At 44.1% G+C, this 27359-nt stretch overlaps 2 protein-coding genes and 1 long non-coding RNA gene across 3 annotated transcripts in view; 1 reads left to right on the top strand and 2 right to left on the bottom strand.

The window, feature by feature from the left end:
- The window catches only part of LOC147044210 (uncharacterized), a 51735-nt gene extending 30510 nt beyond the window's left edge, over positions 1 to 21225 (bottom strand). Inside the window, exons 1-3 of the long non-coding RNA XR_015068526.1 lie at positions 21002 to 21225; positions 19221 to 19326; positions 4124 to 4275 (exon numbers count right to left, since the gene is read on the bottom strand). This is a non-coding gene — a long non-coding RNA (uncharacterized LOC147044210). The remainder of the gene's footprint in view (positions 1 to 4123; positions 4276 to 19220; positions 19327 to 21001) is intronic.
- Positions 21057 to 22828, top strand: ccdc43 (coiled-coil domain containing 43). The gene is made up of 5 exons (XM_085934287.1): positions 21057 to 21311; positions 21571 to 21667; positions 21873 to 22008; positions 22225 to 22280; positions 22450 to 22828. Exons 1-5 carry the CDS (start codon positions 21108 to 21110, stop codon positions 22635 to 22637), a joined length of 681 nt encoding a protein of 226 aa, XP_085790413.1. The 5' UTR covers positions 21057 to 21107; the 3' UTR covers positions 22638 to 22828.
- On the bottom strand, positions 22826 to 26893 carry meioc (meiosis specific with coiled-coil domain). Its single transcript, XM_085934286.1, has 8 exons — positions 26784 to 26893; positions 26457 to 26540; positions 25947 to 26101; positions 25773 to 25877; positions 24379 to 25606; positions 24123 to 24263; positions 23887 to 24049; positions 22826 to 23816 (listed from the first exon to the last, which is right to left on the bottom strand). The coding sequence occupies exons 2-8, from the start codon at positions 26496 to 26498 to the stop codon at positions 23569 to 23571; spliced, it is 2082 nt and encodes a 693-aa protein (XP_085790412.1). The 5' UTR covers positions 26499 to 26540; positions 26784 to 26893; the 3' UTR covers positions 22826 to 23568.
- Between the last annotated feature and the right edge of the window lie 466 nt (positions 26894 to 27359).

Below are 27359 nucleotides of genomic sequence, written 5' to 3'. Positions count from 1 at the left end.
TATGTATGTCGGAAAATGTGGCAAAAAACATAAAAGATCAATTGGACAAACTTCTATACGGCCCCTGAACCGATCAATAAGTAGCCGAGCCGCATGCGGTGCGCTTGCACGCACCCGTGTTATTTAGACAGGAATGGGCGCCATGGAACACAACACAAGACGTAAAGGGAAGGGGTGGGGGAGCGGGAACAAAAGAAAACACAAGGAGTAAAAAGAAGCGGCAGTAAATGATAAGAATGCCCTTAGATCAGATATTCTTAAATGTCACCGAGCCGAAGTCTCTCGATAGCGCTGAATGGAATCTAAAAAAGAACCGCTCACACCGCATTCAGTACGACGGATCCCCGGGTGCTTATTCCTTAACCATGACATTAAAGTCACAGTTGGCGTGTGTAAGCCCCCATTTCCCACTAGTGACTAGTGACTAGTCTTTGCATGTGTAAACCCGGATTCCCATTTTTAGTTGTCGTATATGGAATTCCCACTTTCCAATGTTGTGTAACGCCCGGTTTCAGGTGTCACATGACTAACCGCCAGTCATCACATGTACATCGTCCTCAATTTCTATCCTCGATTTTTGAGACTCTTCTATCAAAACATGGAAGCTTGAATCTGTGAAGCGCATTAACTTTTTAAAGCAACACGCTACAGCGTTATGTATCGTCTTCTACTGTACATACGCCTTTTGATTTCGACAACTTTCTACCGAGAAGAAGTTGGCGATAAGGCGGAGTGTCGCTTTTATGAAGGCCTCTCTCTCACACCGGGTCTTAGTAGGAGATTTCGGCTTCACGCTTCCCTTGCCGCAGTCTCGCTAAATCGGCTTTCTGCGACCGCGGCGGCCATTAGCCTTGGCCTCCGGGTGGTAATCCCCTACTTTTCTGACTCTAATGGAGGCAGGAAGGGTAGAGGCGGTGCTTCCGTGACGGATTTGGCCACTGGCAGTTCGAAACAAAAAAGCCAAACCCAGGACCCAACACGGCACAGTGCAGTTTGTACGCAAATTAAAAACCAAAGACAATCCAAGTCGTATGGGTATGAAGGAAAGACAAGACAGCCGTCCAAGATGCTGAGAAAGACAATAATCAACACGAGACGCTAATCCAATCTAAAGTAATCAAATCTAACACATGGCTGCCATTTTATTTGCCACACAGTCTCCAGCCTATGAAACGTCCGGCATAACAATGGCGGGCAGCACACAAGGGGAGCGGTCAAAGTTCATTGCTTTGCTCTATCAAACCCAATTGCTTGAACTCGGGACGAGTCAGAGCAGAAAGGGAGCCATATGTCCCGGAGCGTCCCGCCGCCACGCTGTTTCCGAGCGCAGAGTGCAGTGCATCTGTCTTGCCAGCAGGAACCCGTATTTAGAAGGGATGAGTTAAGCGGCATGGTGTTTGGATATGAATCGGAGAGATACACTTAGGCGGACCGCGGAATGAAATTGAGCGGTCATGTGGGCAACTGAGCAATCCAAATCTCTGCATTGATTTGTATCGTAAAATATCTTTTGGCGTTCCGGTCTGGATTTTGCCGTGAGGTATTGGCATTAGCGGATTTCACAATGTAAACAAAAATGGGCCACAAACGTGCCGAGGCAAGTGCTCCCGAGTGAGAGCGATTGTGTGAGGTTTTGATTTGTCTGTAGAATAATTTGATATACGACGGTGCCGCTTTCATAACAGCTCCAGCCACATTTGGGAGAGTCGGGCTGATGGATGGCTGTGATATGCGGCCCGGTCGTATATTTCTCTGCGGAGCGTCTCGGCGCAAAGCAAGTTGACTAGACAACACAAGGACGCGGTTTTGTTCGGTTCTTCGCTCAGTTTGGGGTCCTTGCGAAGTTCAGTGTTACGCATAATATCCGTGTTGCGTCTCGGAAGAATCATGGCGGTCTTCTCTGGAAGGTCACTCGAGTAACCGACGGGACATTGTCACACTGGCATACAAGCTAATTCGATGGTAATAAATTCTAAGGGAGGTTTGGAAAGTCCTTGTGCACTTTACAGTATATTACATGACTCTGTCTTGGAAACCGAATTTAAACGCTCATTGGAAATCCTGATTCTGGTCTGAAAGCCTAAATTTACATTTCCACTTAGCGATATCTTTAATTTATGCAATATGCGAGATAATGAGGCAAAAGAAATGACTTGGTCACAGCGGCAGGCAAACAGAAGGAGGCAAACAGATGTCTTATTTATTGCCCAGAATTGTCATGTTTGGATGCTTATACAGCACTTTATTGATCGCAAAGACGTCGTCTCTGTTGTCTTCCTCTTTTATTCATTATTATTTTGTTTCCATTGTTTTTTAGCCGGGACATGGTATGTTGTAGGCTCGGCGAGAGATACAATTCTTGCAGGCTTACAAGGAATCTTTTGTTGGATCTACTGAATATCACCATCTTGACATTATTGAACAGTGTGAAGGTTATCTCGAGCAAAGACAAATAAATTCACGGAAAAAGGCTCCAGACAGACCAAGGACAGGAAGTGGCGGTAGGTCAAGAATTTATTTTATGTTTATTTAATATGTTTATTTAAAAACATAAAAAGCTATTTTCTGAAAACATTATTGAAATGAAATCTATTAGAACAGGCAGCAGATTCTGGCCTTGGTCTTATTACTGCTTGACATTGCTATTACTGCTTGACCTGCTATTACAGGTGGAGGACTTGAGTAACATGATTTGACCCGTCATCAATTTTAGGACTCGTCACATGACTTTGACTTGCCTGACATACATTTTCGGCACATTGATTTTGTCATTTTAAAAAGAACATCTGCTTTAACGGGAACTCGATTTGACTTGGTTAATTTTTTGCGACCCGAGGGTGACCGCTCCCGATCAATCGGCCGTATCGGCCCTGGGGGCTTCCGATGAATCAATCAGTTAAATACCCTCGCAAATCCACACAAGAGAAATCGATGAATCCCACCACCAAACATCTGATCGGAAAAAGCATCCGGGTTACTTTCGGTGCTCCCGGGAGGAAAATGGAGCTCGGATAGGGATGTGTTTCAATGTGAGTCTCACTGAATATTCATGCCGTGGAGCCTGCTACGATGGAGGTGTTCAGTTATTCATTATGCTTCTGCAAAAAGAAACACACCCACTCCGATGGAATATTAATAGTCGCCATTAATAAAATATTCCCCCCCCCTTAGCCCCACTGGATTAAGTCGACTTTCTTGACCGTTACGCTAACAGGCATGTGACATCAGACCGCCGAAGAAAGTCGAAAAGATGGCGTTGTGTATTGCTGCATAAAAAATAAATCAATAAAACCGCGTTTCATTTTGGTGGGAAAAATTTGCAAACTAGTTGAATAAGTGCAATGGAACTTTGGAAGCTTGTACTCGGGAAGGTTGAATGTTTAATTTAGAGCCGGCTGAAAGTAAGCTGACATTTCGCCTATTGTTAGCCGAGATGAGTACACGGGACATCGTCTGGCGGGAGGAAAAAAAATAAAATGGAAATCAAGGCTGTAAAAAATGTACCCGCTTTCCTAGTGTTGGCGAAACACAACCTCAGTACAGTAGACGACCTCAAGGGCCCCGTCGGCCACTGTACGCTCACCTTTGATTCGCCTCGAGGATGTTGTTGTGATGCCGTCATCTTCAGCAAGCGAGAGCGAGGGAGATGGGGAAAAACAAACGAGCCATCCCGCCTTCGTCCTGATTTGTTCGCGACTGAGCGATCCTTTCACTCAACCGTATCTGTGGCCTCGGCTTTAATATGCAACAGCTAGCTAACAAGGCGCCATTCTTTTTTTTTGGACTGTGGAGGACAGTTTTTGTTTCCTACTTGATACTCTAGTTTTGCTTTCAATATATTTCCCGCTATCCATTTTGAAAAGAGCCCTACCATGTTCGTTATGGGCGTGATAAGACGCTATTATCGACTTTGTAGTTCCAAGTTCATATTAGCCATGTTAGGCTAGTACATCTGTTTTTCTTGACACACTTTCATCTGACAGTTTTCAAGTTGAATAAATACAAGCAAACAGAGCGGGACACGCGGCGATGGCGACAGCGGTCACCCGGGGCGCCGCAAAACAGGCCGCTTGGAAGTAAGAGGGGAGTGGGGAAAAAAAAAACGGAGAAGAAGGTCAAGTACCTGCCACTTCTGTCAAACACGTCTCCGAGCAGCTGTCCTGCAGGGTGGCAGACCGCTTTCGAGGCTTTTTCATTTCAGAGGTGGCGGCTGATGTTTTTTTCCCCCTCATAAAAGCGTGCCTCTGCTCGTAACTTCGGGAATTATCTTGGTCTCTGAAAGGGCAAAAGATATTTTTAATGTGGGCAGAGTGGCTCATGTGAAAACAGAGGTCTTACCCTCACAGTGCAAGAATCCACATCTTCAATGTTGATGTAGTTTACTGCTCCAATTTTTGTAAGATATGGAGAAATCGTCAAATTTGCTCACTTTTAGAAGTGATGAAAACATTTTGGCTCGATAACCTGAATCTGTAGTACTTCTCCAACTCTGATGCAAGACTTACATTGTAAGTGTGCAAAAGGCTTGACTATCAGCAAGCTCACAGGCCCCACCTGGGGGTAGCGTGACTGCGCTCGACATAAAATCGCATCGCTGGATCAGAAACAGACAGAGCGAAGACTTCCTGACAGAGAAAGATGGGAACACAATGAACTCTAACTCAAATGGTGACAGACATTCTCCAAGCCAATTGGCTCCCCGAAATAGGATCCGTCATTTCCCGCCCCAAGCCCAAGGGGGTAGCCGGAGCGAATCTTTGCTCGAGGGACGAATTTCCGTCGGCTTTGCGTCGGGGCCACGTGTCATCGGAGTAGGGTTTCACATCGGGTCGTTCTTAGAGGTGGCTCCAGATTTTGATCCCGGACCCCAGCGCCATTTTCCCCTCCCTAGATGTTTTCGGAGGACATATGGTTGGAGCCAGCGGCACCTGGCAACGCCTTCAAACCAGAATGCGGATTGAAATTGTCGGCAACGGGGTGGGCATGAGAAGAGAGGCCACGGGTAGCTCCAACGGATGGTGAGAAATTCACAGGAGGCAATGGCATCTTGGATTATTTTTAGACACATTTAGACAACTGAGAGAAATAACGACTAAGCACCATTGACAAAATAACGAGCAAAATGTTCACACATTTTCCAGCTATAGGAAATCTCCAATGATGTCATCACAAAAAGTAATACAGCGACTCGACGCGCCATACTAGTAAATGTTAACAATGCACAGGCCATCTGTCTCCTCTAATCAAACTCTTAAAGCTACTTTTTCCTCAATGTTGTGATCTACTGCTTCATCCTCAAAGGTTAAACAAGACGGCAGCTATCATCCCACCCCCTCCGGCTCGGTCTAGCAAACCGCGATGGCTCTGGACCGCGACGGATCGATACGCAACAAAGTTTTGGCACGATTTACTCTTCTCCACTGATGCTGCACTAAGTGGCCTTTATTAGAAGGGTCTCCATCATCATGTTTCAATTTAGCCCGCTTCCAGTCTAACAGCTTCGGGGTTGTCAATACGCCGTGAAGCACAATGCATATAAAGCCTTGGCGGCGAGGGAGGCGGGATAAAATTGATGATCAATATACACACTCATAAATGTGCAGACAATATCCCCTCTTCTGCCATGCATCATCAGCATCATAGCCCGCTGTTTAAAATAGATTACAGTGTGTACGTGTCACAAGTGATGGATCGCGGTGGATTGGATCCATATTTGCACCAAGCGTTCGCTAATGAGCTAGGAGTGCGAGAAGAAATAGATAAACAGTAAGCCTGACAGTCCCGCCCCATTTGCGTGATGCTCTTAAGGTGAATTGCAGAACCGCAAAAGGCGTCTTCAGGTCTAACACACATCCTCTTGAGTGGGATTATCTATAGTTGGTTATAGCAGAGGAGCTACGAGAAAAAGAAAGTAAACAACAAATAATAATTCAAAGAAATCATAATTAATAAGTAAATAATTCGTAAAATGTTTAGGTAAAAGCCTGTGTGATGTCAAAACAAGTCAGACCAGATTTTTGGGAGATCGGGGTTTAACTCAGAGCCTCGGGCACACATTCAATTTGTTTTGACATGGCAAAATAAAGAAAGAAAGATAAAAAATAATAATAATTAATTGGAAAAAAATACAATGAATACAATGAGTGTGTTTTGGGTGGCATGACACACTCATAGTGTCGATCCGATTTTTTTTTCCCAATCATTGTTAAGAGGAAATGCATTTAATTGTTTCCGCTTAATTGCATCCCACAGGTTCCTGACCGTAAGCTTCTTTGTGATCCTTTGTAGCATGTTGTATCCCTGAGCCCCCCCATCCCCCCAAAAAAGTGGTCGGAAGCTCTTCTGTATCCCTCATTCGGGTGCTGCAAAACGCTTCACTTGTCACCGCAGAGCTCCTTTAATAAACGCCGCAAAGAAAAACGCCTGGCTTTGAGTGGCAGAGTGTGACTGTTTCAAACCGTCGGGATTCTGCCGTAATCCGACCCAAAGAGCGAACGTAGCCCGACTTTAAAGTTGCCGGGAGGGTGGGGGGCAAAGAGCGGAGAGGGGTAGAGTCCTGGGAAGCCATGCGGGCAATTGCTTGAGAAGGAATGACATCAGGGCTTTCTAACTTTGAAACGGAGGGACGCACGTTTTTAGCTGAGGACCTCTTCAAATAGAGCAAAATGTGGGTTAGATCTTCTGAGGAGGTGTGACACTTTTGATGTGCCTAATGGGAAGCTGTACGAGTTGAAACAGGAAGTCAACAATAAGAGCAAGTTGCCACAACACTGGTTTGTTTCCTGATCATTTTCTCAACCAAAATGTCTATTTTCTGAACCAAAGCAATGTCATTTTATCATTTCTATTTTTTTCATTTACCCCGTAACTGCTAACGTCCCTTCTAACTTTCCCTTTTGTCTTGCGTCTCCCCGTCAGCTGACAGCAGCGTTTGCGCTTCCACTGGAGACCTCTCGCCTGCTCACCGGATCCAAGTTGCCATGGAAAAGCCCCGAAAATGGGGCGAAAAACATGTGGGGGGGGGGGACGTCTAGAGGGAGGCGGCGAGCTTCTCAGGCCCGACCTGTCAAATCATCAAGATCTTTTGATGGCTGAGTGAAAAGAGAAATACCGGGGAGGAGGAAAGTAATCTGCTAGAGTTGAGATTTAAAAGTTTGCCATAAAATGCCAAGATCAAATAGGATCGGAGAAAAATCGTCACGTCCGCCAGTGCGACAATCAACTGTCTATAATCGAGGCGTTAATTACCTCGGGAGAGCCGTTTGGATGATTAATACCGGTCAGCGCTAGTGCGATTAAAGACGAGCTGGCACCGAAAAGCTGACGTATTAACGCGACAAATCAAAGTGCAATCGTTACAATCACAAGCGGCTACGATCTCCGACGAGTGATTGATGAAACAAAACGATGATACAGAAACGAAGCGAGTGACGATCGTTCAAACGACCGACCACCCCGTTGACGACGTGTGAGAACTCTTTTGTTTGCCGATCGTACCGTCTCGCGGCCTTTCGGATTTGGCGGTTATGGAGGTCACCGGTGGCCCGCCCGCAAGTAAGAAGACGCACATATGAAATATGTAAAGAGACGGCGATGAATAAGTCAATAGCTAAAAACGTTTGAAGCGTAAGTGACACACCAGCGGGGACGTGACGCTGACAGTCAAAGCTCACATTTACAGATGCGTTTGAAGTGGAACTGTCAGCCCAGGCCCCCGCTGAGGTTCTGGAGTCAAAACCACCTGTCTGGAATCAAACTTTATTTTACCCAATATGAGATAGCGACGCAAGCGAAGCGGAGCGATCGGCGAGATTCTCATTATGCTTTGATAGAAGTCTGCCCGTTGTTCTCTTTGGAAGTGTCCCAAGCGTCGCTTCAGCCAGACAACTCCAAAGTCTTGATCTCCGTGATTACATCATGTCTTATTCCCTCGTCTATTGGAGCCCGAGACGCAGCTGCCGTCTAAATCTCGGCTTGGAAGCGACATGGCGTCGGGCCAGCGCCACCGCCGAACGAGAAACGTCGCACGATCTGGCTGACAGTGGCTGCGACAAAGAGCCTCCAAAATATTTTGGATTTTTGTCATGAAGAATTAACTATTCGATCAGAATCGGAAATTGATTTTGAATTCAGTCTCGAGGCAGGGTTACAATTTCAATTATGTTTTCAGGTCCAGTTTAGAAAAGTTTTAAAACTCAAGCCTAGGATCTGGTTTCAAGTTAAGGCTTTGAACTATAGTTAGGGAGAAAGCTGGGAGAATTTCATGACAAAGTCCAGCAGAGAGTTAAAAAAAAAAGGCCTGGAAGAGCGAGCGTGACCACGAGATGAAAGCCGAGCGAGATTGTGTACGTTTGGGTCCGGCGGGCTTGGCGTCACGATTCCGCACAACGGCGACCGAGCTCCGAAGCAACAACCGCGATAAAGTGGCCAAATCCCGACAAAGCGGCGGCCTGCGGGCATCATGTACGACGCTCTCGTGTCTTCACGTTATCTCTCCGGTACACGCGTGTGAGCATTCGCATGCGTGGCGGAGAGTGTGAGAAGCGAGCGTGTGAAGATTGCGATGTCAAGCCCACAGGCTGCCGACGACATAATCAATAACAACATCACTCTAGCTGATGGATGCTTGGCATGTTGTTATTATTACATGACAATGACAAAGGGGCATAAATTAATCAACACTGTTTTTGTGTTTTTTGTTTTTTTTCTTTATAACCGACAGATCTCAGCTTCGGAATTCAGCTGAGGTGCAAACGTCAACTCGGTAACCGTCCAAATGTTTTGTTATCAAGGACGCCAAGTGAGCAAAATGCTCATCGGGAGAATGTGTTTTATATTGTTTTTGAAGATTGTCGATCTAACACGCACCTGGGTCCAATAGTTTTCTTTGAAAGATGTTAAGAAATATAGAGTTGCTCAGCCCTCGATCGAGGCCTTTTTTTTTTGTTTGACATTAATATATACAAGCAGGCTGGTTTGGAGTTTCAAGCTGTGGGTAAAGTTTTTAGTTGAGCTTTTTAATTAGGCTTAAAATTCAAGTTTATTTTGCAGAGGATAAAGAATATATGCTTCTCAGCATGAAATACATCTTGTTATATTGTACAAGTTCTTCCACCATTTGATTTGGGTTATAGCATCGCAACTATCGATGCTAATGGCATTTACGATTATGTATTAGTATGAAGCAGAGTCCGAGTTATTTGGTTGTTTTCTATCCACAACATGTAATTTTCTTTGTTTTATAATTAGTTTGACATTTAGCTTGAAATCTCTAAGAGATTTTCTTCTGTGGTGTCGTGGCGTTTCACAAAGTTAAGTAGAAATAGGAAGAATGGTCACCACATGCACGCAGACGATTAAAAAGGAGCCAAATCAAGAGGGTGTCTTTGAGATGGATTGCTTCATTGCAGTGCTGCTCCTTAAGAGAGCCACGAGGCGGCTTCCTTAAAGCATTTGCACATTAGGAGGACAGACACAAGAAAACAATTTCCAGACATGAAAAAAAAAAAAGTTGTAGAAGTAAAGAACAAGAGTTACCTGTCCCATTTGACTTTGTACGGGACTTTTCCCTCGCTGCCGCAGTGGCGTTAAAACACGAAGGATGTCGCACAGCTACTGAAATATGACTCATTTACTTTTTGGGAGGAAAAAAAAAAAACATCTGGGCGTTCTTAAGATAACGCCGACCATCTGTGTCGGCACGCAAGTCCCTAACTAGAGATTTGACTTCCAGCGGTCGAGACGACGACGGGGTGTGGGGGGGGCGAACATTTAGCTTGGAAAAATATTTGCCGGGAGGAGGCGGGAGATGATGAGCAGTGTGGCCATAACGTGACAAAAAAAAAAAAACCATCAAATCACTAAATAATTGCTGGAATCGAGTTAACACGTGATTCAATAAAAGATTCATTCATAAAAGGTTTATTTGAGCTTGTTATTGTCACTATTTAGTTGCAGATTCAAAATATTTGGAAATTGTGGGAAATTTATTGTAGCACATTTGAGAACAAATTATTAAATTAAAATAAAATTAAATTGACAGTAAATTCATTTTGGCTTGTTCTTACCTTTTAAGAAGGATTTCAAATTACAAATACGGTTTAAAAATTTTTTTTACATACAGTAGTTTGCGGTTGATTGAAATGCATATTTTTTTAATTGCTAGGAAAATAATCACCCAACCTTGGTGGTTGGTGGACAGCGTCTAAATCAAGATGCATCCCCCTGCTGAATGAAGCAGATCGAGAACACGGCGCCAGGTCAGCTTCCATTAGCCACACCTCACGTCAATAAGTGTGCAACTGCAACGTTGGCTCCAATTATTAATTGATCATTTTATAAACTGACATTCCTATGCAGAATAACGGAAAAAAATGAAATCCACACAACGGCATCAAGGAAATCAACAGCAGGCAAGCGTGTGCAGTTGTGTCCGTGTGGGTACAACGCTAATAAAGCAAAGCGTGAACTTTGCACAGACAAATCTCTTCACATCTGCCGCAAACAAACGCTCTAATAAAGGTGCATCTGCCCCTCTTCCTATTTCCCGCCGTCACTTCCCACGTCCCGAAGCCACTCGACGCCAATGACAGTGCCAATGTCACCTGGGCTGGCCCAGCCATTATTCCACAGGCGTTCTTAATAGCCACATAGATTAAAGTCCGGCAGAACAAGACGTCGACAGATTAAAAAAAAAAAAAAAAGAAAGATAGGAAAGAGGATGATGAATTGCCTCCGATTGAGAGGCAATCATGCATAAATTACTTGGATGTGCTCGGGTGTAATAGCCAGTTTTCACTCACTCTCACGGAGATGCTGTTTAAGGCGAAGGGGTTGGGGGAGGTAGAGGCAGGAGGAAAGGAATGTGGGGGCAAGGGTGGGAGGGGGGGTGGGGGGAGTCAGCTGGGTGGCGGGTAAAGAACGAAGCGGGTCGCAGCTGTCTACTCAATCACATCACCGTCAAGGGTATCGCCCTGACACCCGTCTCCACTCTTTGCCCCCTAGCCTCCGCCACAAATCTCCCAATAGACATTTGCTACTGTCAGACAGCATCCCCCCCACTGCCGCCCACCTTCGCCTCCACCCGTGAGCCCCCCCCAAGGCTCCACAAGCGCGTCTCAAAGGCCCAGCAGGATTGCGGCGAGAGCTCCGTGAGCGTCTTGATTATTCCGGATCCCGGCTAACAAGAATCTAGCATGTTCCACACGCCTCGTTTTCTTTGGTTCCGCTTTGTGCATGGAAGAAAGAAATATTCTTTGGAACGGCAAGAAAAATACAGACCGTTGAAAGTTGAGATCAGTTTGACGTAACAAATGTTGACGTGTGGCACCGGCGGCTTTTAAAAATAATAAAGTAACAACAACGTTTATTGACTGTATTCCAAAAGAACTTCATTTGGAGGACGCGTTAAGGATGAACACGACAGAATATCAGTTTCTCGGCGATTAAACCGAGCGCCATCTGCAGAATCGCAAACAGCCAGTAAGCTTGGCTGCGGTTCAGGCGAGCTACAGTTTGCGCTCGTCGCCGCGAGTGACGGGCGGGGGGGGCGGCCATGGGCCTCTGGGCCGTCAGAACACTTGAGGGCCCGGGCATTGGTCTCCCTTCACGACATCGCTCTTCATCAGCATCACTGCTGCTTTGAAACGTGCCACCGCGGTCCCCCTCGAACCCCCCGCCCTTCCTCTTTTTATAGCCCAAGTGGTGTATTAATGCCAGCACAGCAGGGAGCCGGGGAGCAAAACAAACCCGGGCCACTTAACTCGATCGTATTCACAATGGCAAATTAGGCAGAAAAAAAAAAAAAAAAGTCGCCGCACATCCCTACGAAGGAGAATGAACGAGGGGGTTTTCCTCGGTGACTCATTACGGCGACGGTAATAAGCAGAGAAGCTGGAGCAATGGGCAAAATTGCGAGGGGATACGCTGGTTAATATTTACACTGCACTTTGTCACCTTCATATTCTATACGGTGCATCAGCGAGCCAGGGAGGAGGATTAATAGCGCCGCTCCTCGCACCATTAATCCTTAAAGATGCTTCGGACAGACTCCCGCCTTCCGCCGGCGGGCTTTTTCTTTATTCCGCGTCAACCTATGAACCTGATGAGCTCGAGGCGCACGGACGCTCTCTCGGGCGGAGTTTCAAGTCAGAGTTCAAGTCTAGGAGGTCCTTTAAGAGACCGGCACTGAAGAAAACAAAAAAAAAAGGAATTGGAAGGAAGAAAAAGAGTCATTTGGTGTCGTTTGAGACGATTGGATAGAAGAGCTTGTCGCTAAGTTTGCTTAAAAGCATCAAGGCCGAGGATTCCGGCCGGCCGGGCGGCTCAGCAGGAATGCGACGCGGAGAAGGGCCCGAGAGATTTTAGAGTACACGCCGGGAGGCAAAGGTGACACCCTTGAGTACTTGTAAAGCGTAGAGCACGCTCGGTGACCCGGAGAGGACAAACTGGATTGTTGTCAGCGACGGCTGTTCACTGCTACGCCATTAACCTTGGTGAAAAGAAGCTAATAGGAGTGCTGTGTTACCTTTACGAATGAATTTCTCTGGAGGCGATACAAAAAAAATATATATAAATTAAGTCACCCTTACAGGATGGAGAGAGGAACGAATTGTCGCTACCATAAAATATTGGTTTGGAAATCTATTAAATTCACAGAGATTAAAAAAAAAAAATAGGAGATTCATTGGTTATAAAAAAAAAGTTTTACAAAGTTACAAAGCACTCCAATTATAGATAAAATGTTGATCAAATATCTACGCTGGCAATAAAAAAAAGTAAGCAAAACAAAAGGAGATATCAGATAAGAGATTCCAAGGTCAAATCAATACATCCATCCCTTCCAAAAAAAAAAAAAATTGCAGCAATTACTATTAAATAAATGAACGATGTCGGGGTGTCACAACTTTGTGCGGAAATGACAAATCGGTCTCGTTTGTATTCCGTTTCGACCTTCGCAATCACAAGGGGCTCCGTGATTGTCCCGGTATTGTTTTTCTCTGGCGGGAGCGTATGGAGAGAAATAAGACTCATCACTCATCAGACTCATTAAGACTCGCAGCGTGAGCCCCGACTCGTCCCGGACCGCAGAGACGACACCATCCTCTTCATCCACAACAATATTAAACACGCTGAACGGAAACGGACAAATTAGTACTGAAACAACAACTTTAGGGCAAATAATGGTCTTCCATTCATCCATTTTTGAGAGCACTTGTCCTAATTTGGCCGCAAGTGCGCTAAAACCTGGATCAGCCGACTTTTAGACAGTTTATTGCAGTTTATCATAATCATAATCAATTATGCAAGTCCCCAGTAAAGGTTATCTTGTCATAATAACAACAATTATGACAACGAAGGATGACGGTAAGAGTCTTGTTTGTGTTTACAATTTTTTAATCAAAGTTGCATCCAGAAGTGATGATTGAACTTTGATCATACATTTGACAATTAATATTGTGATTGTGTTTTCAAATGTTTTCCTTTATTTCAGATTCATTTAGAGTTCCATTACAATTATTAATATTAATTTTATTTTTTATTATCATACTGATTATTATTATTATTGTTCGTAGTTGTATGCTGGTGTTGTGTTTTTAACTATTTATTTTTGTATGACTAAAACACTGTCAACCCGGCTACATTTTGTCTCTTATTTCCGTAGACCGAAACCGAAGGCCGACATCAGCGGCCAGAGATTGATACACATCTTTTGGCAGTAATTCCATTGAGCTAAATGAGCCACATCAATAAAATCCCACAGAGCTAGCTTCTCATCAACCAGAACAACAAGCGAAGATGGAGCGAGACAACAGCGCACCAACATCTAAAAGGGGTCAACTTGTTAGCACGAGGAGACCCAAAAAAAAAAAGCATGTCATCATGTGTACCCAACAGCCACGTTTGTGTGTGCGGGCGCATGTGTCTGGGATATCAATATAAATGTGAAGTGCGGTGTGTCACAGCGGCCACTTCACAAAGAGATGGGGCGAGCCTTCCACGGAGGCGCCGGCGAGCAAAGAAAAACAAAAGCTATTGATATAAATGATGTGCCGACTGAGCAAGCCCCCCGGGCAGGGCGAGCGAAGGTCCGCTCGATACCAATTGATCGCGGGAGGCCCGCGCATTCATCTTAATTCTGACTAATTAAGGTAGCGGCTGACGAGGAGCGACGAGGTGAAGTGGTTTGGGGGGGGGGGGGGGAGCAAGCGGGCCTAATCTTCGGTCTTTGAGTCGGCGGGACCTCCCAGATTACAAAATGAAGCCCACCGTGTTTACGAGCGTGGAACAAGTGGCGGATTAAGAAAATCAGCTGCGGAAACAACAAGCGACGCCACATTAGCGTCGCTGCCAAAATAAATTCCCGCCTCGCAGCTTCAGATAGACATGAAAGCTTGTTAATTGGCAGCGTGAGGGAGGAGAAAAAGTTGATGGTAGAAAACAATCAAGAATGTGATTTCTTGACACGCTTGCTACTTTGGTCAGCCTTGAGCAAAGACGAAGATGCTGAGATGGAATTGATAATGTGACGGAACGAATCATTCGATACTTTTGTCTGTGCTTGTGTTTGTACGTCACTCGAAGAAAAAAAATATATACAGTGAAGGCCAAGGAGACAAGGCTAGGAATCCAAAGCTAACATTTGTTATTGTCAGGGTGAGTTTGCGGCTTTCTCAGCGTGTCCCTGGACAAGAAAGTATCAGCATTTCAGCAAAGTATTGATCGTACGTGTTGCAAATATTGAACCGTCGTCGGGTATTGTCGCCAAGATGGTGTTCACAAAAGGACAAGATGGGTTTCTGACATATAAAGTGAGCTTCTCTTCAGAGAGGTCTTGAGAAGTTGCCAGGGTGTGCAGAGTAAATATGAGCTAACATCCACAAAGACAGATCCTGTAGTTCCTTTGGCTAACTTCGCTCGATCTCTTCAGTAAAGACTTTTGCCAAAAAGACTAAGCGGGAGTGAAGTGGGTCATGGATTTGTCTGGTTTTTCAGTTTGACTATGAGCCGTATCTGTATTTTTTTTTTTCAATCTTCAAGTTGGTTGCTTCCATTGACATTACCACTACTCAAAAACACCACGGTCCAGATGGATACCAAAACTGAAAAAGGTTTTTTGTGCCTTTTAGTAAAACGTTTCTGGAAAAAATCAAAGGGAATCTCAATTTCTAATGTTAGATGGATATATGACATTTCCAAAAAGTCCATTTGTCATGACCAAGAGCAGAATCTGATGTGACCGAAAGAGCTAAAAACGACATATTTTAAAATCCTCTTCCCTGTGGACATGACCTAAACTCGGAGCGCTTTTCTGAAAAAAAGGTTTCTTCAACACTGCCAAAAGCCCAGCTTGAGATTTTTATCTGCTCCCCTCTGAGGAGGGAAAGAAGGAGGGAGGCAAAGTCGTGAACGGCGGTGGGTGGCGTCGGTGATAATGCTACCTGACTGGAGATACCAATCTGACAACACACTCGCGGACATTTACAAGAAGGCGCGCTCGGCCGGCCTCGTTCGGTCCTCAGACAAGGCTGACACAATATCAGCGCCGCCAAGTGACGGACAGCCGGCGTATCTCCATCAGACAAGAACTCATTGTTGGGACAAAATAGATCCGACTGACCGGGCTGACCCGCGACCTTTCCCGGCTCTCTGTCGAGCCGGGAGAGAGTGACAGATAAGCTCGGCTATCAGCTACTTCTTCATTGACACATAAACTAGAAAGCCCTTTGCACCTCCCGCTGCCGTCTATTCATAATCCAGGCTTGGCTGGACCGCCGTCCCTGGAGGCCAAACGCACGGGCCGAAGCCTGACGGTATTTTATCCGGCGAAAGACCGCAGACCGACACGGTGTCATTCACTCACATCAAATTAACAAATTGGGACAGACACATCCCCCTGAAATCTCTTCTCATCAGCTCGAGTGTGATGTCCTAATGAGTCTGGCTGTCGATAGTGGTCCACAAAAACACACTAAGCCCTGAAGGGAGGAGGGGGCAATTAGGGAGAGCATGAAGATGTTTTCCTTGTGTCACTGCTTGTTCTGGTACTAATAAGATGTAATTTACTGCTGTATTCTCTGGTGACAAGGCTTTTATCAAGACCATCTTTGGTAGGTGTCTGAATAAACTGACTCGAATCTGAAACCTCTGTTTATTTTTCAATATCGTTTTTTTGTAGATTTTGAAAAACATCCAACATTCGATAACTAGAAGAAGATGACTGGATTCCTAAAAACCTTAAGATACATGCCAAAAGCCAACTTTGGTTTTGAGTTGTTCTTGGATTGCCTTGATCAGGACTTGGTCTTCAACTGGTCTTGCTCTTGACTTGGTCTCATCTATTCAACATCTGGTCTTGATGGTGTGTACGCAGATTTGATCTAAACTCAGTCTCACATTGCCTTAGTCTTGATTTGGTCTTGACTTGCTCTCCATCTGCCCTGGTCTTACGTTTGACTTTATGGTCTTGACTTGGTCTCAACCAGTCTTGGTTGTTGACAAAAAAAAATATTGTAGGTAATTCAGAGATCATGCTTAGCTTAGGCAAAATAAGATCTCTCTCGGGTCCAACATTCGTGATATCCTCCCGCAAATATTCTTCTGTACGACTCGAGGAAAATCTTCCGACAAGTCTTTGTGGAAGAGTGGTAGCTGTTTTGGATCGGAAGGGGAGGAGGGGAAGCGACTCTTGACGTGATGCGCACAGGTGGCGTCTACGAGTGATGGCTCCACGCAGAGCCGGCTCGACTCAACCCGTCATTACGACAAATGCGGTGAGGCCTCCCTGGACCTCGACTCTCTTTCCGACTGTCACCCTCGACGTCCCGCTGTAGTGATGATGCAGAGATTCGCCACGACACCGTTGACCTTGAGCTCGGAGCTCTGCATAATATTACAGATACAAATACAGCGGCGGGAGACATGAAAGCCACGGGAATCTTTTCAGATTGCCGCAGCAGAATACTGAAGGCTAAGCGTAAACAACCTTGAGAGTTTTCAAATATTTGGTGGATCAACATGGAAAAACAAACAAAACCATAGCAACCAAAATCAAGATTTGCAATCTAAGCGTGTCAGTGTAAATTTACTGATTCTGCTTCAATACACACTTGATCTTTGAATGGATCTACAAAAACCTTTAGGTGTACAGTAAATGGACACTATCAATTTCCTTTTCGTATTATCTCTCTAGAAGCTCCCCAAACGGCAGCCTTTCATGCCCCGTACAAAAGAAAGATCTTCAATTTAATTCGCCATCTGTGGCCAGCTTGAAAAATTATCTGAGAAATGAGATCCGTGACCCCGAATACAGAGCGACGGAGACAAGTCCTGGCAAAGGGAGAACCTCCGAGCCCCTCCCCATGTGGCACGGCTAAATATTTACCCTTCTTCACTGTGCTGTCCAGACGAATGCGCTCAGCCCTCACTCAACCCCACCCCCCCCCCACCCCACCCCCCAACCGGCGTACTCAGAAGTGGCGAGAGCTGACACGGTTGCGGCCAAGACTTTCCGCTCAAAGCCAGAAGGTCACGGAACCTGGGAGTGAGGCTCTTTCAACCATGCAGCGACAAAAAAGCGGGAGGATAAAAAGTCAAATCATTTTCTTGACGTTTTGGAGAGCCCCCTTAGAACTCCTCTCACTATCTCAGTAGGCTTCTCTGACTCAGCTTTCCATATTCATCTTTCTGTTTTTTTTCTTTGTCAGATTTAATTGCCGCCGCAAAAAAAAAAAAAAAAAGCTGAGAAGAAACGCTTGAGCACCGAGTGGACCGACCGAGAGCACCAAGTGGGAGGTCTGCACTCAACCTGATGGATGCATAAGCGCTAATAATAAGAGGCCTCATTACACATAACCAGATGATTCCCACAGATACGAGCTTGGCGTAATAGTCCTGCTGCGGGCGCTAACAAAGTGATGAACTACTATTTCCGGGGGGGGGAATATTCTGACTTATCACCACTTGAACTTGAAAATTGCTTTGAAAAAGGTATGTTGACTTTTAAAGTGCTGTGAACAAACCATTGTCAAAAGTTGTGGAAGATACCAAGAGAAGTTTTACGGGCTGTCGGCCATTTTGCACATTTCTGTTGTCGCCCAAACAAGAATCCAATTAGTGCATTCAGGAAATTGCCAAATACAAACTGAGGTGATCAAACTTCACAATAACGTCTTCTCGATCCTTAAAGGCCTTTTTAAAATGCTATCATTAAAATACATTCAATAATTATTGAAGCTGTAGAGCGGGAACATTTATCATCTATAATCAGGTCGCGTGACAAATATCCGAGGTATACAGCAGCGTAATAAAAGTTAATAGAATTATCACGCTACATCATTGCTGACACAATTTAAATGGACTGAAGAGTCCGTTAGATGAAGAGTGCAATAAAGTCGATTGAAAAAACATCAAGTTGATGGCGCATTACCGCAATGTATTTAATTTATGCCCGTATCGAACGTCGCGGTACAAGTGAGATGCTCCAAAGGTGAACTCGGGAGCGTGGACTAGCTCCAGCTCAACTTTACGCTGCGCGGCGAGCTGAGGAGGCAAACTGCCGGCGAAGATGAGGAAGAGTGCCCGTTGCGCCGCGCCGACTGCTTGTTCCAGGCTCCGGTTATATTCTGTCACATTAGCGCCGGCATTGAGGATATGCTGACAGAGAGAGGACATTGCACATTGAGACTGGAGGGCTTTTTCCAAGGCTGGTGGCATCAGGATGGGAGACAAGTGTGTGTGTACGTCTGTGTGTATTTGCGTCCGCCGAGGCGCAGGCTCGCCTGTGGAGTGGAGCATGTGGACGCCCGCCTACTCTGCAGCCTCGCAGCCCTCGTCATTTCGCATCAATCCACGGGCCTTCAATATAAATAGGACAGGCGTCCTAAAGCTACGCATTACTAGGAGCGGCGGCGGCGGCGGCATTAAGCGCTGACCCCGAGTCGCTCAGCTTGAAATATGACTATTGCCGACCACTGAAATGAGAGTTTCCCTTTCACCTCTTTGGTCACACCGTGGACGGACCATTACTGGGCACATGGGAATGGCAAATTAGCCTGTTTTTTAAAATCATAAAATATTACGCAAGTATTTTTGCAATTTGTTTTTGACCATAATTCAACAAGTGAAAATCTTTCATAGTCCATAGATTTTTTTTAAAAAGAAAATTTTAGCCCTTGGGCAATCCTTCAACATATTTAAGTATTCACAGTATTTCTTGGTACCTGCTTTCACTTTGTTGTTTTGAAGACATGGGCTTGAGGAAGAAGTGTGCGTAGTTCTCCAAAGCGTGCTTGCGTCAAGCGGTTTCTGATTTCCAGTTGAGGTTTCCTCACACATCAGAAGAAAATTAAACATTAGATATTTAAAAATAAAAAAACATTCAACCAAACTATCAAATTTGACCGCAAGTCCACTAGCTTAATGATAACATATCATGCGAAACGCCTTAGACAGGCTAACGGAAGTTAGCATTGATGTTACAGTTTATATATAAAGTATTGTAAATAATCGTAAAATATATAGACCGAAATACAATCTTGGCATACCCTGTACGCTGGCTATGAAAACTTCAATGTTAAAAGTCACAAGCAGATATGAGTATTTGACTGCGAGGACACAAAGGTGACGGCGTTTCCGCTCGTCGACATCCTCGTAGCCTCCAACAGAAGCTTCACACTTCATTACTGCAACGCCAGTGAAGTGTGAAGCCATTATGTGGGAGCAGTGGGACTGACTGGCTGCGGGTTGAACTAGGGGTGTAACTAATAACCCCCCCACACACTCACACACCGCAAACCCCCTTGCACAAATCACTTTCTGGAAGCGGAATCAAGTTATTCAATCTGAATCATTATTTAATATATTCAAACAGCTGTGAGGTGTTGTCCCAGTGTCAAATGAACAGGGGCAGCAACAAACAGCTGGCGGGCCATTGTCTTGCCCCGCAGCACTGCTCACGATTGCACTTAAACACATCGGATGTGATGCGCAAGGATGAAGCAAATTTGCTGCAAATCACATACATGAGGAACATCCTCAAGGCCTGTCATGCAACTAAATCTAAAAGGAGAGCCTGACTTTGTGGGAGAGGGCCATTTGTGTACTCTACTGCCCTCTAGAGGACAATGGTAGTATATCAGGCAGTGTGTTTATTAAAACACCGCGCAACGTGATTTTCTGATGCCAATAAGTGTTTTGACTGCCAACAGCTCACTGAATGGAAAATGCATAACTGCTTATTTTAGAGAATCAACATCTTAATGAAAACAGCATTGGCAAGTTTGTGTGCGACAATCAAAACCATCCATTTCCAATCAGCCACTATTGGGGATTTATGGCACAATACCAGGAAGGAAAATTTTGCTGAGTGCTGATTCAAGTCTTGGAACTGAATTAATAAGAAGCACAACATAGACATCATAACTACTGTAGTTCCAATCAAATAAGACAGCAGGTAATTGCTGTACAAAAAAAAAAAGTATTTGAAAGGAAAGTTTAAACTCTGTTTTGGGAGATTCAGCTTTTTGTCATGAGGCTTGAAAGTGTGGTAGTATAAATGCATGGAATTGACAATTAAAATTTGTATTGCAATCTATGTAATCTATAAAAAAAATCAACAGATTTAGAATTACCATGAGCAGATTTTATTTGACAGACAAGTTTAATGAGATTTAAACATGGTCTTTATCAAAACGGGTTTATATTTTAAATACAAGGGTGTATGCCCCCTTTATTTCCCCCATGCATGCCTCTCGCTAAGACTTCTTAAAAAAAAATAAAGTGTCATTATTCATATAATTGTTTTAATGGCTTCTGTCACCGCTAGACCAAGTGTTTGCCACCAAATAACGCATAGACCAAGTGTTTGCCACCAAATAACGCATCTGCAGCTTGTTGTGCAGCAGCTGCATAAAACAAAATGCAAAGAAAAAAACCAGATAATAAAATGTCGTAAGAGCAAGTGTCCTTTTTTGCTTCGGTGATAATTCAAACGTGAAGTTACCTGTTTGAGTAGACAGACAGGTTGTTGCTGATAAACAATACAACAGGCAATACTGAGTGGTACTTTCTCGGGTTGTTTTCTCACAGGCATAACGAAGGGCAGCCGAATGCCAGTTGAAGGACCCCAAGGAGCCAAGATGGCCGCGCCCGTGGCAGACGCCGGCGATTTCGAAAAGTGGCTGAATGAGCGTCTCGACGCGTTAGAGGTGGACCGCGAAGTGTACGGCGCCTACATTTTGGGCGTGCTACAAGAAGAGGAGAGCGATGAGGAGAAACGAGACGCAATTCAAGGAATTTTATCAGCTTTTTTGGTGAGCTAGCAACGCCCGCATGTCGCACGTAGCCAACATGACAGCTGTTTCTTCACTCGACCAGTTTATTTTTGGAACCAGTCACACTTTTATAAGTGACTTCTCTGCTATGTGCCACAAACCACAACCGAAGTTGTTTTTCAAATTCTTCTAAGACCAAACCCAATCTCGTGCTGTTATATAGTTCGTCACAAAGTAACTTTCAAGCCAGCTTGTGTTGATAGCGTTTGTATTGTATAACTTGTCCTCAAATTTGCAGGATGAAGAGGACACGCTGGAAGATGTCTGCCAACAGATCATCAAGCATTGGACGGATTACTGCATCAGCTCTGCAAACAAGCAGGATGCTGGAGATGGTGACTAATAAATAGGATGTGCATAAGCATTCAAATAACACTTGAAGCTTCTCCCAAAAGCTGCAGTGTAAACAGATCTTCTCGTATCATTGAATCACACTGACATGATATGCTTATCTTGCGACTGTCCCTGTTGTCAGTAGCAGATAACACAAGGACGGATTACCTCAAGTTTGAAATGATTGCTTTTGTCTTCCCGAACCAGTTGAGGTTCAGGCCATCGCAAGTATGATCGAGAAGCAGGCTCAAATTGTGGTGAAGCATAAAGAAGTGTCAGAGGAGTCCAAGAAACGCAAAGAGGCTCTCCTGGCGCAGTACGCCAACATTACAGATGAAGAGGAATATCCTTGTTCTAGCAATTAAGAGTCTGTCCAGTTCACATTTCTGGGTAAAAATCTGTTGTATTGATGGAAGTTTGATTTTTTTAATTATCTTGTTGTTTTTATCTATTTATTTTTTTAAACCTTGCACAGAGGGTGTGTAGACTTTTTCTAGTCAATCTAACTTATCACTGCCGTTTACCGGCTTCACACTTTTGGTTCCCTTGACTAAAACACTGAAGGTGAAGAGGAAGAGTCGCCGAATGGAAGCTTCATCCCCGGACAGGACAAGTGTATCCTCCACATACCAATGTATTTTCTGCATATTATTGCATGTTAAAAATTGGTAAACACGTATGTTAGCATTAAAATGGTTGTTTAGAGGTTGGAACGCAATTTGTGGCAGAATTCAGAGTGCTTTTCCTGCCTACTGTTTTGTCCTTGACCTCTATCGGGCGTCAGCCATGTTCAAAAACACCAACGTGGAGGAGGTTTTGAACAGACAAAAGCAAAAGCGGGACCAGGCCCGTGAAGACGCCCAGAAAAAGAAGGAAATGGACAAGATGCAGCGGGAGAAGGACAAACTTGCCAAACAAGACAGGAAGGAGAAGGAGAAGAAGCGCACACAGAAGGGAGAACGCAAAAGATAAAAGCAGAAGAAAGGACATGTGGGAGGAAGGGGTGATGTGTGAAAGCACTGAAACGTGCAATGTATTCAACTGTTGTTGTTTTTTTTTTTATCAAAACGTCCAATTACATATGGCAAAATAATGCAAGCAAGATTAAGAACAAGCAGTTGTTAAAATGGTGTCTTTTTAAAGGAATAAAACATTTGGAGTAATTGCAATTGCTTTTATTTTAAACATTTAGGTTGTGCAAACGTAGAAAATGGAGAAACACTTAAGAACTATTATGATTGAATATAAAGTAAGACACAAGGACCAGAACGATCGGAATAATAGCAAGGCATTTTTGGATGTAAAACATTATGATGTGTGTTATGAAAGGCTAATGACTACGGTTGTGACGCAGAACGTGTTGACGCCAGACTTGGCTAACAGAACAAATTGGCGTCTCCAGAAGATAAAACATTTTGTTTCTATATTTTAATTAGAGGGGCGGACATGCTGCATGCTTCAACTTAGCTGTGTAGTATGACAGTAATTAAAAGTACTTTTCATACTACAGTACTAATGATCAATCGGTTTGTGTTTTAAAAGAAAAAACTAATTGCATCTCAATTTAAATGAATCCTGCTGAATATCTGCATAATTTAGACAATACTGGGTGAGCCAAATCATAGATAAACTGGTAAATTATTTTGGAAAAACTTGCATAAATAGTTCATTTAAATATAGCTTTGTTGTAGACAGATACAAACGAATTCAGGAAAGAGCCTTGATTAAAATTAAACTGGATGGATGAACAATTCATGCGCAAGTATGCAATTCATGCCGCGAGGTCTCAAATATGCAATCATCTCATGTTCTGCTGATCTCATCATATTAGCGACATGCTACATTGAAGGGGTTATTAACTAATTGGATTAGCACGTCGGGTGCTAGCTTAAAAGGTAGAGGACTAAGGGCACCTCGGTGTGTGTGTTTCCTCCCCGTTTGTGTCGTCGTGGTCGTCAGGCTTCCTGCCTGGAGCGGAGGCAGCCATCAGGAGAGAGCGCCACAGGGTCACATAGAGCGTACTGTTGGCGTCGGCACGGTCTTCCTGCCCCCTGCTGGGAGGAGTCGCGGTCATCTGGAAGGCACACCAAAGCCCCCAACGAAGCTTCCTGGTGGTCAAGACGAGCTCCTTCAGAGCGATGAGCACGTCAACTGCAAAAAAAATGTTTGGCACGCTTAATCATACAACGATTTGACCATCTGAACAGATAGCTCAGGTTACCATTGTCCTCTAAGCGCTGAAGCTTGGACACGTTGGCAAGTTCTTCCCCGCATCTCGCCTGTACTTTGGATAAAGCCTGGCGATGATTGCTCAGCGCCGAGTGAATGGAGGCGTGAAGAGGTGTGTTGCGTGTGGCCTCCATTTTGTACAAAAGGCATTCTACCTGCAAAAACGCCCCAAACAACACGTCACGTGAGTCATTTTGGGATCTAACATTTCTCCGGCGAGTATCTCACGTTGGTCAGTTCCTTCTTCTGATTAATGATGAGATAGTCCAGTCTGCTGAAGTTGAGTGGAAGTCCAGGCGGGTATGTCGGAGGCGGAGACGGAAGCGGTGTCCATTCAACTGGAAATGTTTTGGCGACGATGACCTCGATCTGAAATGAAGAGCCAATCGGAATGAGAGATAAAATTAGATAAATGAAGTATATGAACATTTCTACAAACACGAACAAATTGTGTTTCTTCATGCAGTGACATTTTTGGGAGTACCTCCTTCCTTTCCGCTTCCAGGTAGCCTAACTGTTCAGAACATTCATCCAGGTGGAAGTAAAACTGGATCACAAGTCCCTCTGGATTCTTCTTCAGTGCAGCAGCTGTGTCTTTGTCCTTTCCTCCATTGTGCAACTCTGCGTCCTTCAGATGACCCAAGAACGCCCCGTTGACAGCCGTCATGTTGGTAGAAGCGTTCCCATGAGGCTTCGTGTCTTTCTCAGACTTGACAGGCAGCCGGGTGAACCTTCCGAGGTTGCAGTTGTCGTGAGCGGGAGTTTCTCCGTTAAATCTTTCCGTGCCGCGCAGGTGGTCGACGTGGGGTCTGCGGTGCATCCATTTGCTTTGAGGACTTTCTTCAAAGCAACCAGGCAGCTTCTTCTTTTCCTTCTGCATCGTTGATTTCATCTTGTGCTGAGTTTGCTTAGAGCGGGGATTGGAGCACTGTTTTTTTCTTTGAATATTCTGAAATTGGTTCGGGGGATTGAAAGACGGGGAATCAAAATAGTTCTCATTGCCTGATCCTGACCTTTTGTGAAAGCCCGTACTCTTAAATTCAGTTTTGACATTTCTGCCCCAAAATTCTTCCTCTGGCTGTTTTTCGTGAGACATTGGCATGGCCTGGCTGGGGAATTTCCATTGCGCGAATATGCTGTCTTCAGGGTAGTCTGTATTTTGTTCTAAATTTGGAAAGCACCGTCCTGGATTAAACTCATTAGCCATGAGAACGCGCAAACCACTAACCAGTTGGTTCATGTGTTCCGGCACGTATCGCTCATTATCACAAACAAGTTCCGCACTCGTCTCGTGATGATCAAAAAATAGCCCGTTCGTTTCGCGTTGGAGCTGCAAGTCATCACTGATTTGAAGGAAGTCGTTAACGAGCTGATGATTTGCCGTGTGATAATCAGATGACAGGTCATAGTTGCTCTCCAGTGTCGGTGGTCGAAAGTTGCTCAGCGTTTTGGGGATGGGAAAAATTGGAGGCGATTTCATTGGGTGTCTGTCATAGCTTTCTCCGTCTCCGTTAACATGACTAAACCAGTCCGGATCAGCAGAAATGCGACTGAGATTCTGAAGGAACATCTCGTTTTTGGACACCGATTGAGACTCGATGAAAAGCTCACTCGGAATATAGTTCGGAAGTGTATCCGCTGGTTGACAATATTGTAAAAAGTCTTCTCTCCAAGTCTCAGGAGACCCAAGAACGTTGGCATGAGATGGCTTCCTAGAAGAAATCAGATTTTTTTGGGGGGTGTTATAAAACAAATGCAATTGTGGACGAATGAGCAGCAGAAGCTCATTTGTTATTATTTATAGCATATTACTGATTTAGTATTAGCTCTTTTATTTTACATTTGTGTGACAACTTTTCATTGTGACATATTACACACCTACTATTGTGGTATTCGCTCTGGATATTATCACCTTCATCTAAAATGTTGGCCACTAAACACTGCAGATCCACCTCATCAATTTCATTGTTTTCTGGGTGATTCCTTTAAAAGAGAAAAATATATCGCAAAAGTATTTGACACTTGGGGAAAAAAAATTGTAAAACATAATACCTGCTCCAAATGCTGAACCGTGTACAATTACTAAGTTCATTGGTGTCACTGTGACCACTGGGAGACCAGAGTTTGAACTCCGCCATTTCCTCTTCCTGAGGACTAAAACTCAGGCTGGAAACGGAGGTACTTCCATCATTGCCGTTGACACGAGCCTGAAATGAGAACAATCGAAAAACCTACAACATTCTAAACTGACAACCACCCAGTCATCTTTAAATCTCAGCATATTCTGTTTCATAATTACATTAGTACATTAGGATTGTTGTTGTTTTTTTTGTAAGTTTTTTTTAAAGTAACTGCCGTCCCATAAAGAGTTTGAAATGTTCCACCATTTGAGACTAGTATATAGCAGAAACCACGTTTTTTTTCCTGCTTTTCTGCATTTCAATTGATGATTAAGACCCAAGGGAAAGGTTGAAAGTGACTAGGATTCATCGGGGAAAAAACGTGACAACGCATCTGAAGTCTTTGGTGTGTACCGTGTGCGTATTACCTGCGAATGCTTACCTGATCGTTAAACGAGCGAAATAAAAACTCGTCAGATGCCATTTTGAAACTTTGATCGCCCTTTCCACTTGACTCTTTGTGTTCCTAATTAATCACAAGATACAAGTTTACAATTAAGTTAACAATGACAACATCGTAATTGGGTCTGACAGAAAGTGCTATTGTTTTAATTTCACGCACGAAGGAGAAAGCGAGGCCCGCCATTTTGGCTGACTTTTGGCTAGTTAAAAAAGCGATAACAATGCCCAATTTTCGTGTCACATTAGGAACATCCAACCACGCAAAATAGCAATTTAACTATTTTAAACCAATCTTGAGTAAACCTACCTGGACACTTTTGTTGCGTCAACTTATTGAGATGTCGTAAACTTATAATAAGTGAAAACCTCGACCTTGGCCCTCTCCACCATTAACTAAAATGTCCTTTTGCTCATTGGTCAAGCTTGACGCCCAATTAGCATAAAGCAGACTTTAAATGAGGATAGCGACCATGTGCTGACCACGCCCCATTTTGGAGAACGTTACATTAGGTAGTGTATCCATCTGCAAATTTATACATAATAATCATTTTTTTATATACAATATTATTTTCATGTGCATAAATTATTATTTCGCACTCCCAATAAAAAGTTTGAACAACGCAAGTAATAACACTCGATGATTGTCGTGAAACTGGGCGAGCGGAAAGTATCACTTTGTAATTTCCGCATTTTAAGGGATTATTTACGCAATCATGTCATCATGTGGTGAGCAGATACCGCGGATGTTTTGTATATTTAAAGATTAAAATGAAAGCACATGCTTTCATAAGTGTTATTACTGTATGTAGGGTTATAAAAATGTAATAAAGGGGTGTGTCTTCTTTTTGGTGCGTGCCGTGGGGAATGTCATCCATGTTTTGGT

This window comes from Syngnathus leptorhynchus, chromosome 16 (assembly GCF_054491065.1).
Source record: "Syngnathus leptorhynchus isolate UIUO chromosome 16, UIUO_Slep, whole genome shotgun sequence".
Lineage (NCBI taxonomy): Eukaryota > Metazoa > Chordata > Actinopteri > Syngnathiformes > Syngnathidae > Syngnathus > Syngnathus leptorhynchus.
Note: the sequence above shows the minus strand (reverse complement) of the source record. Positions and strands in the feature narration are given on the sequence as shown.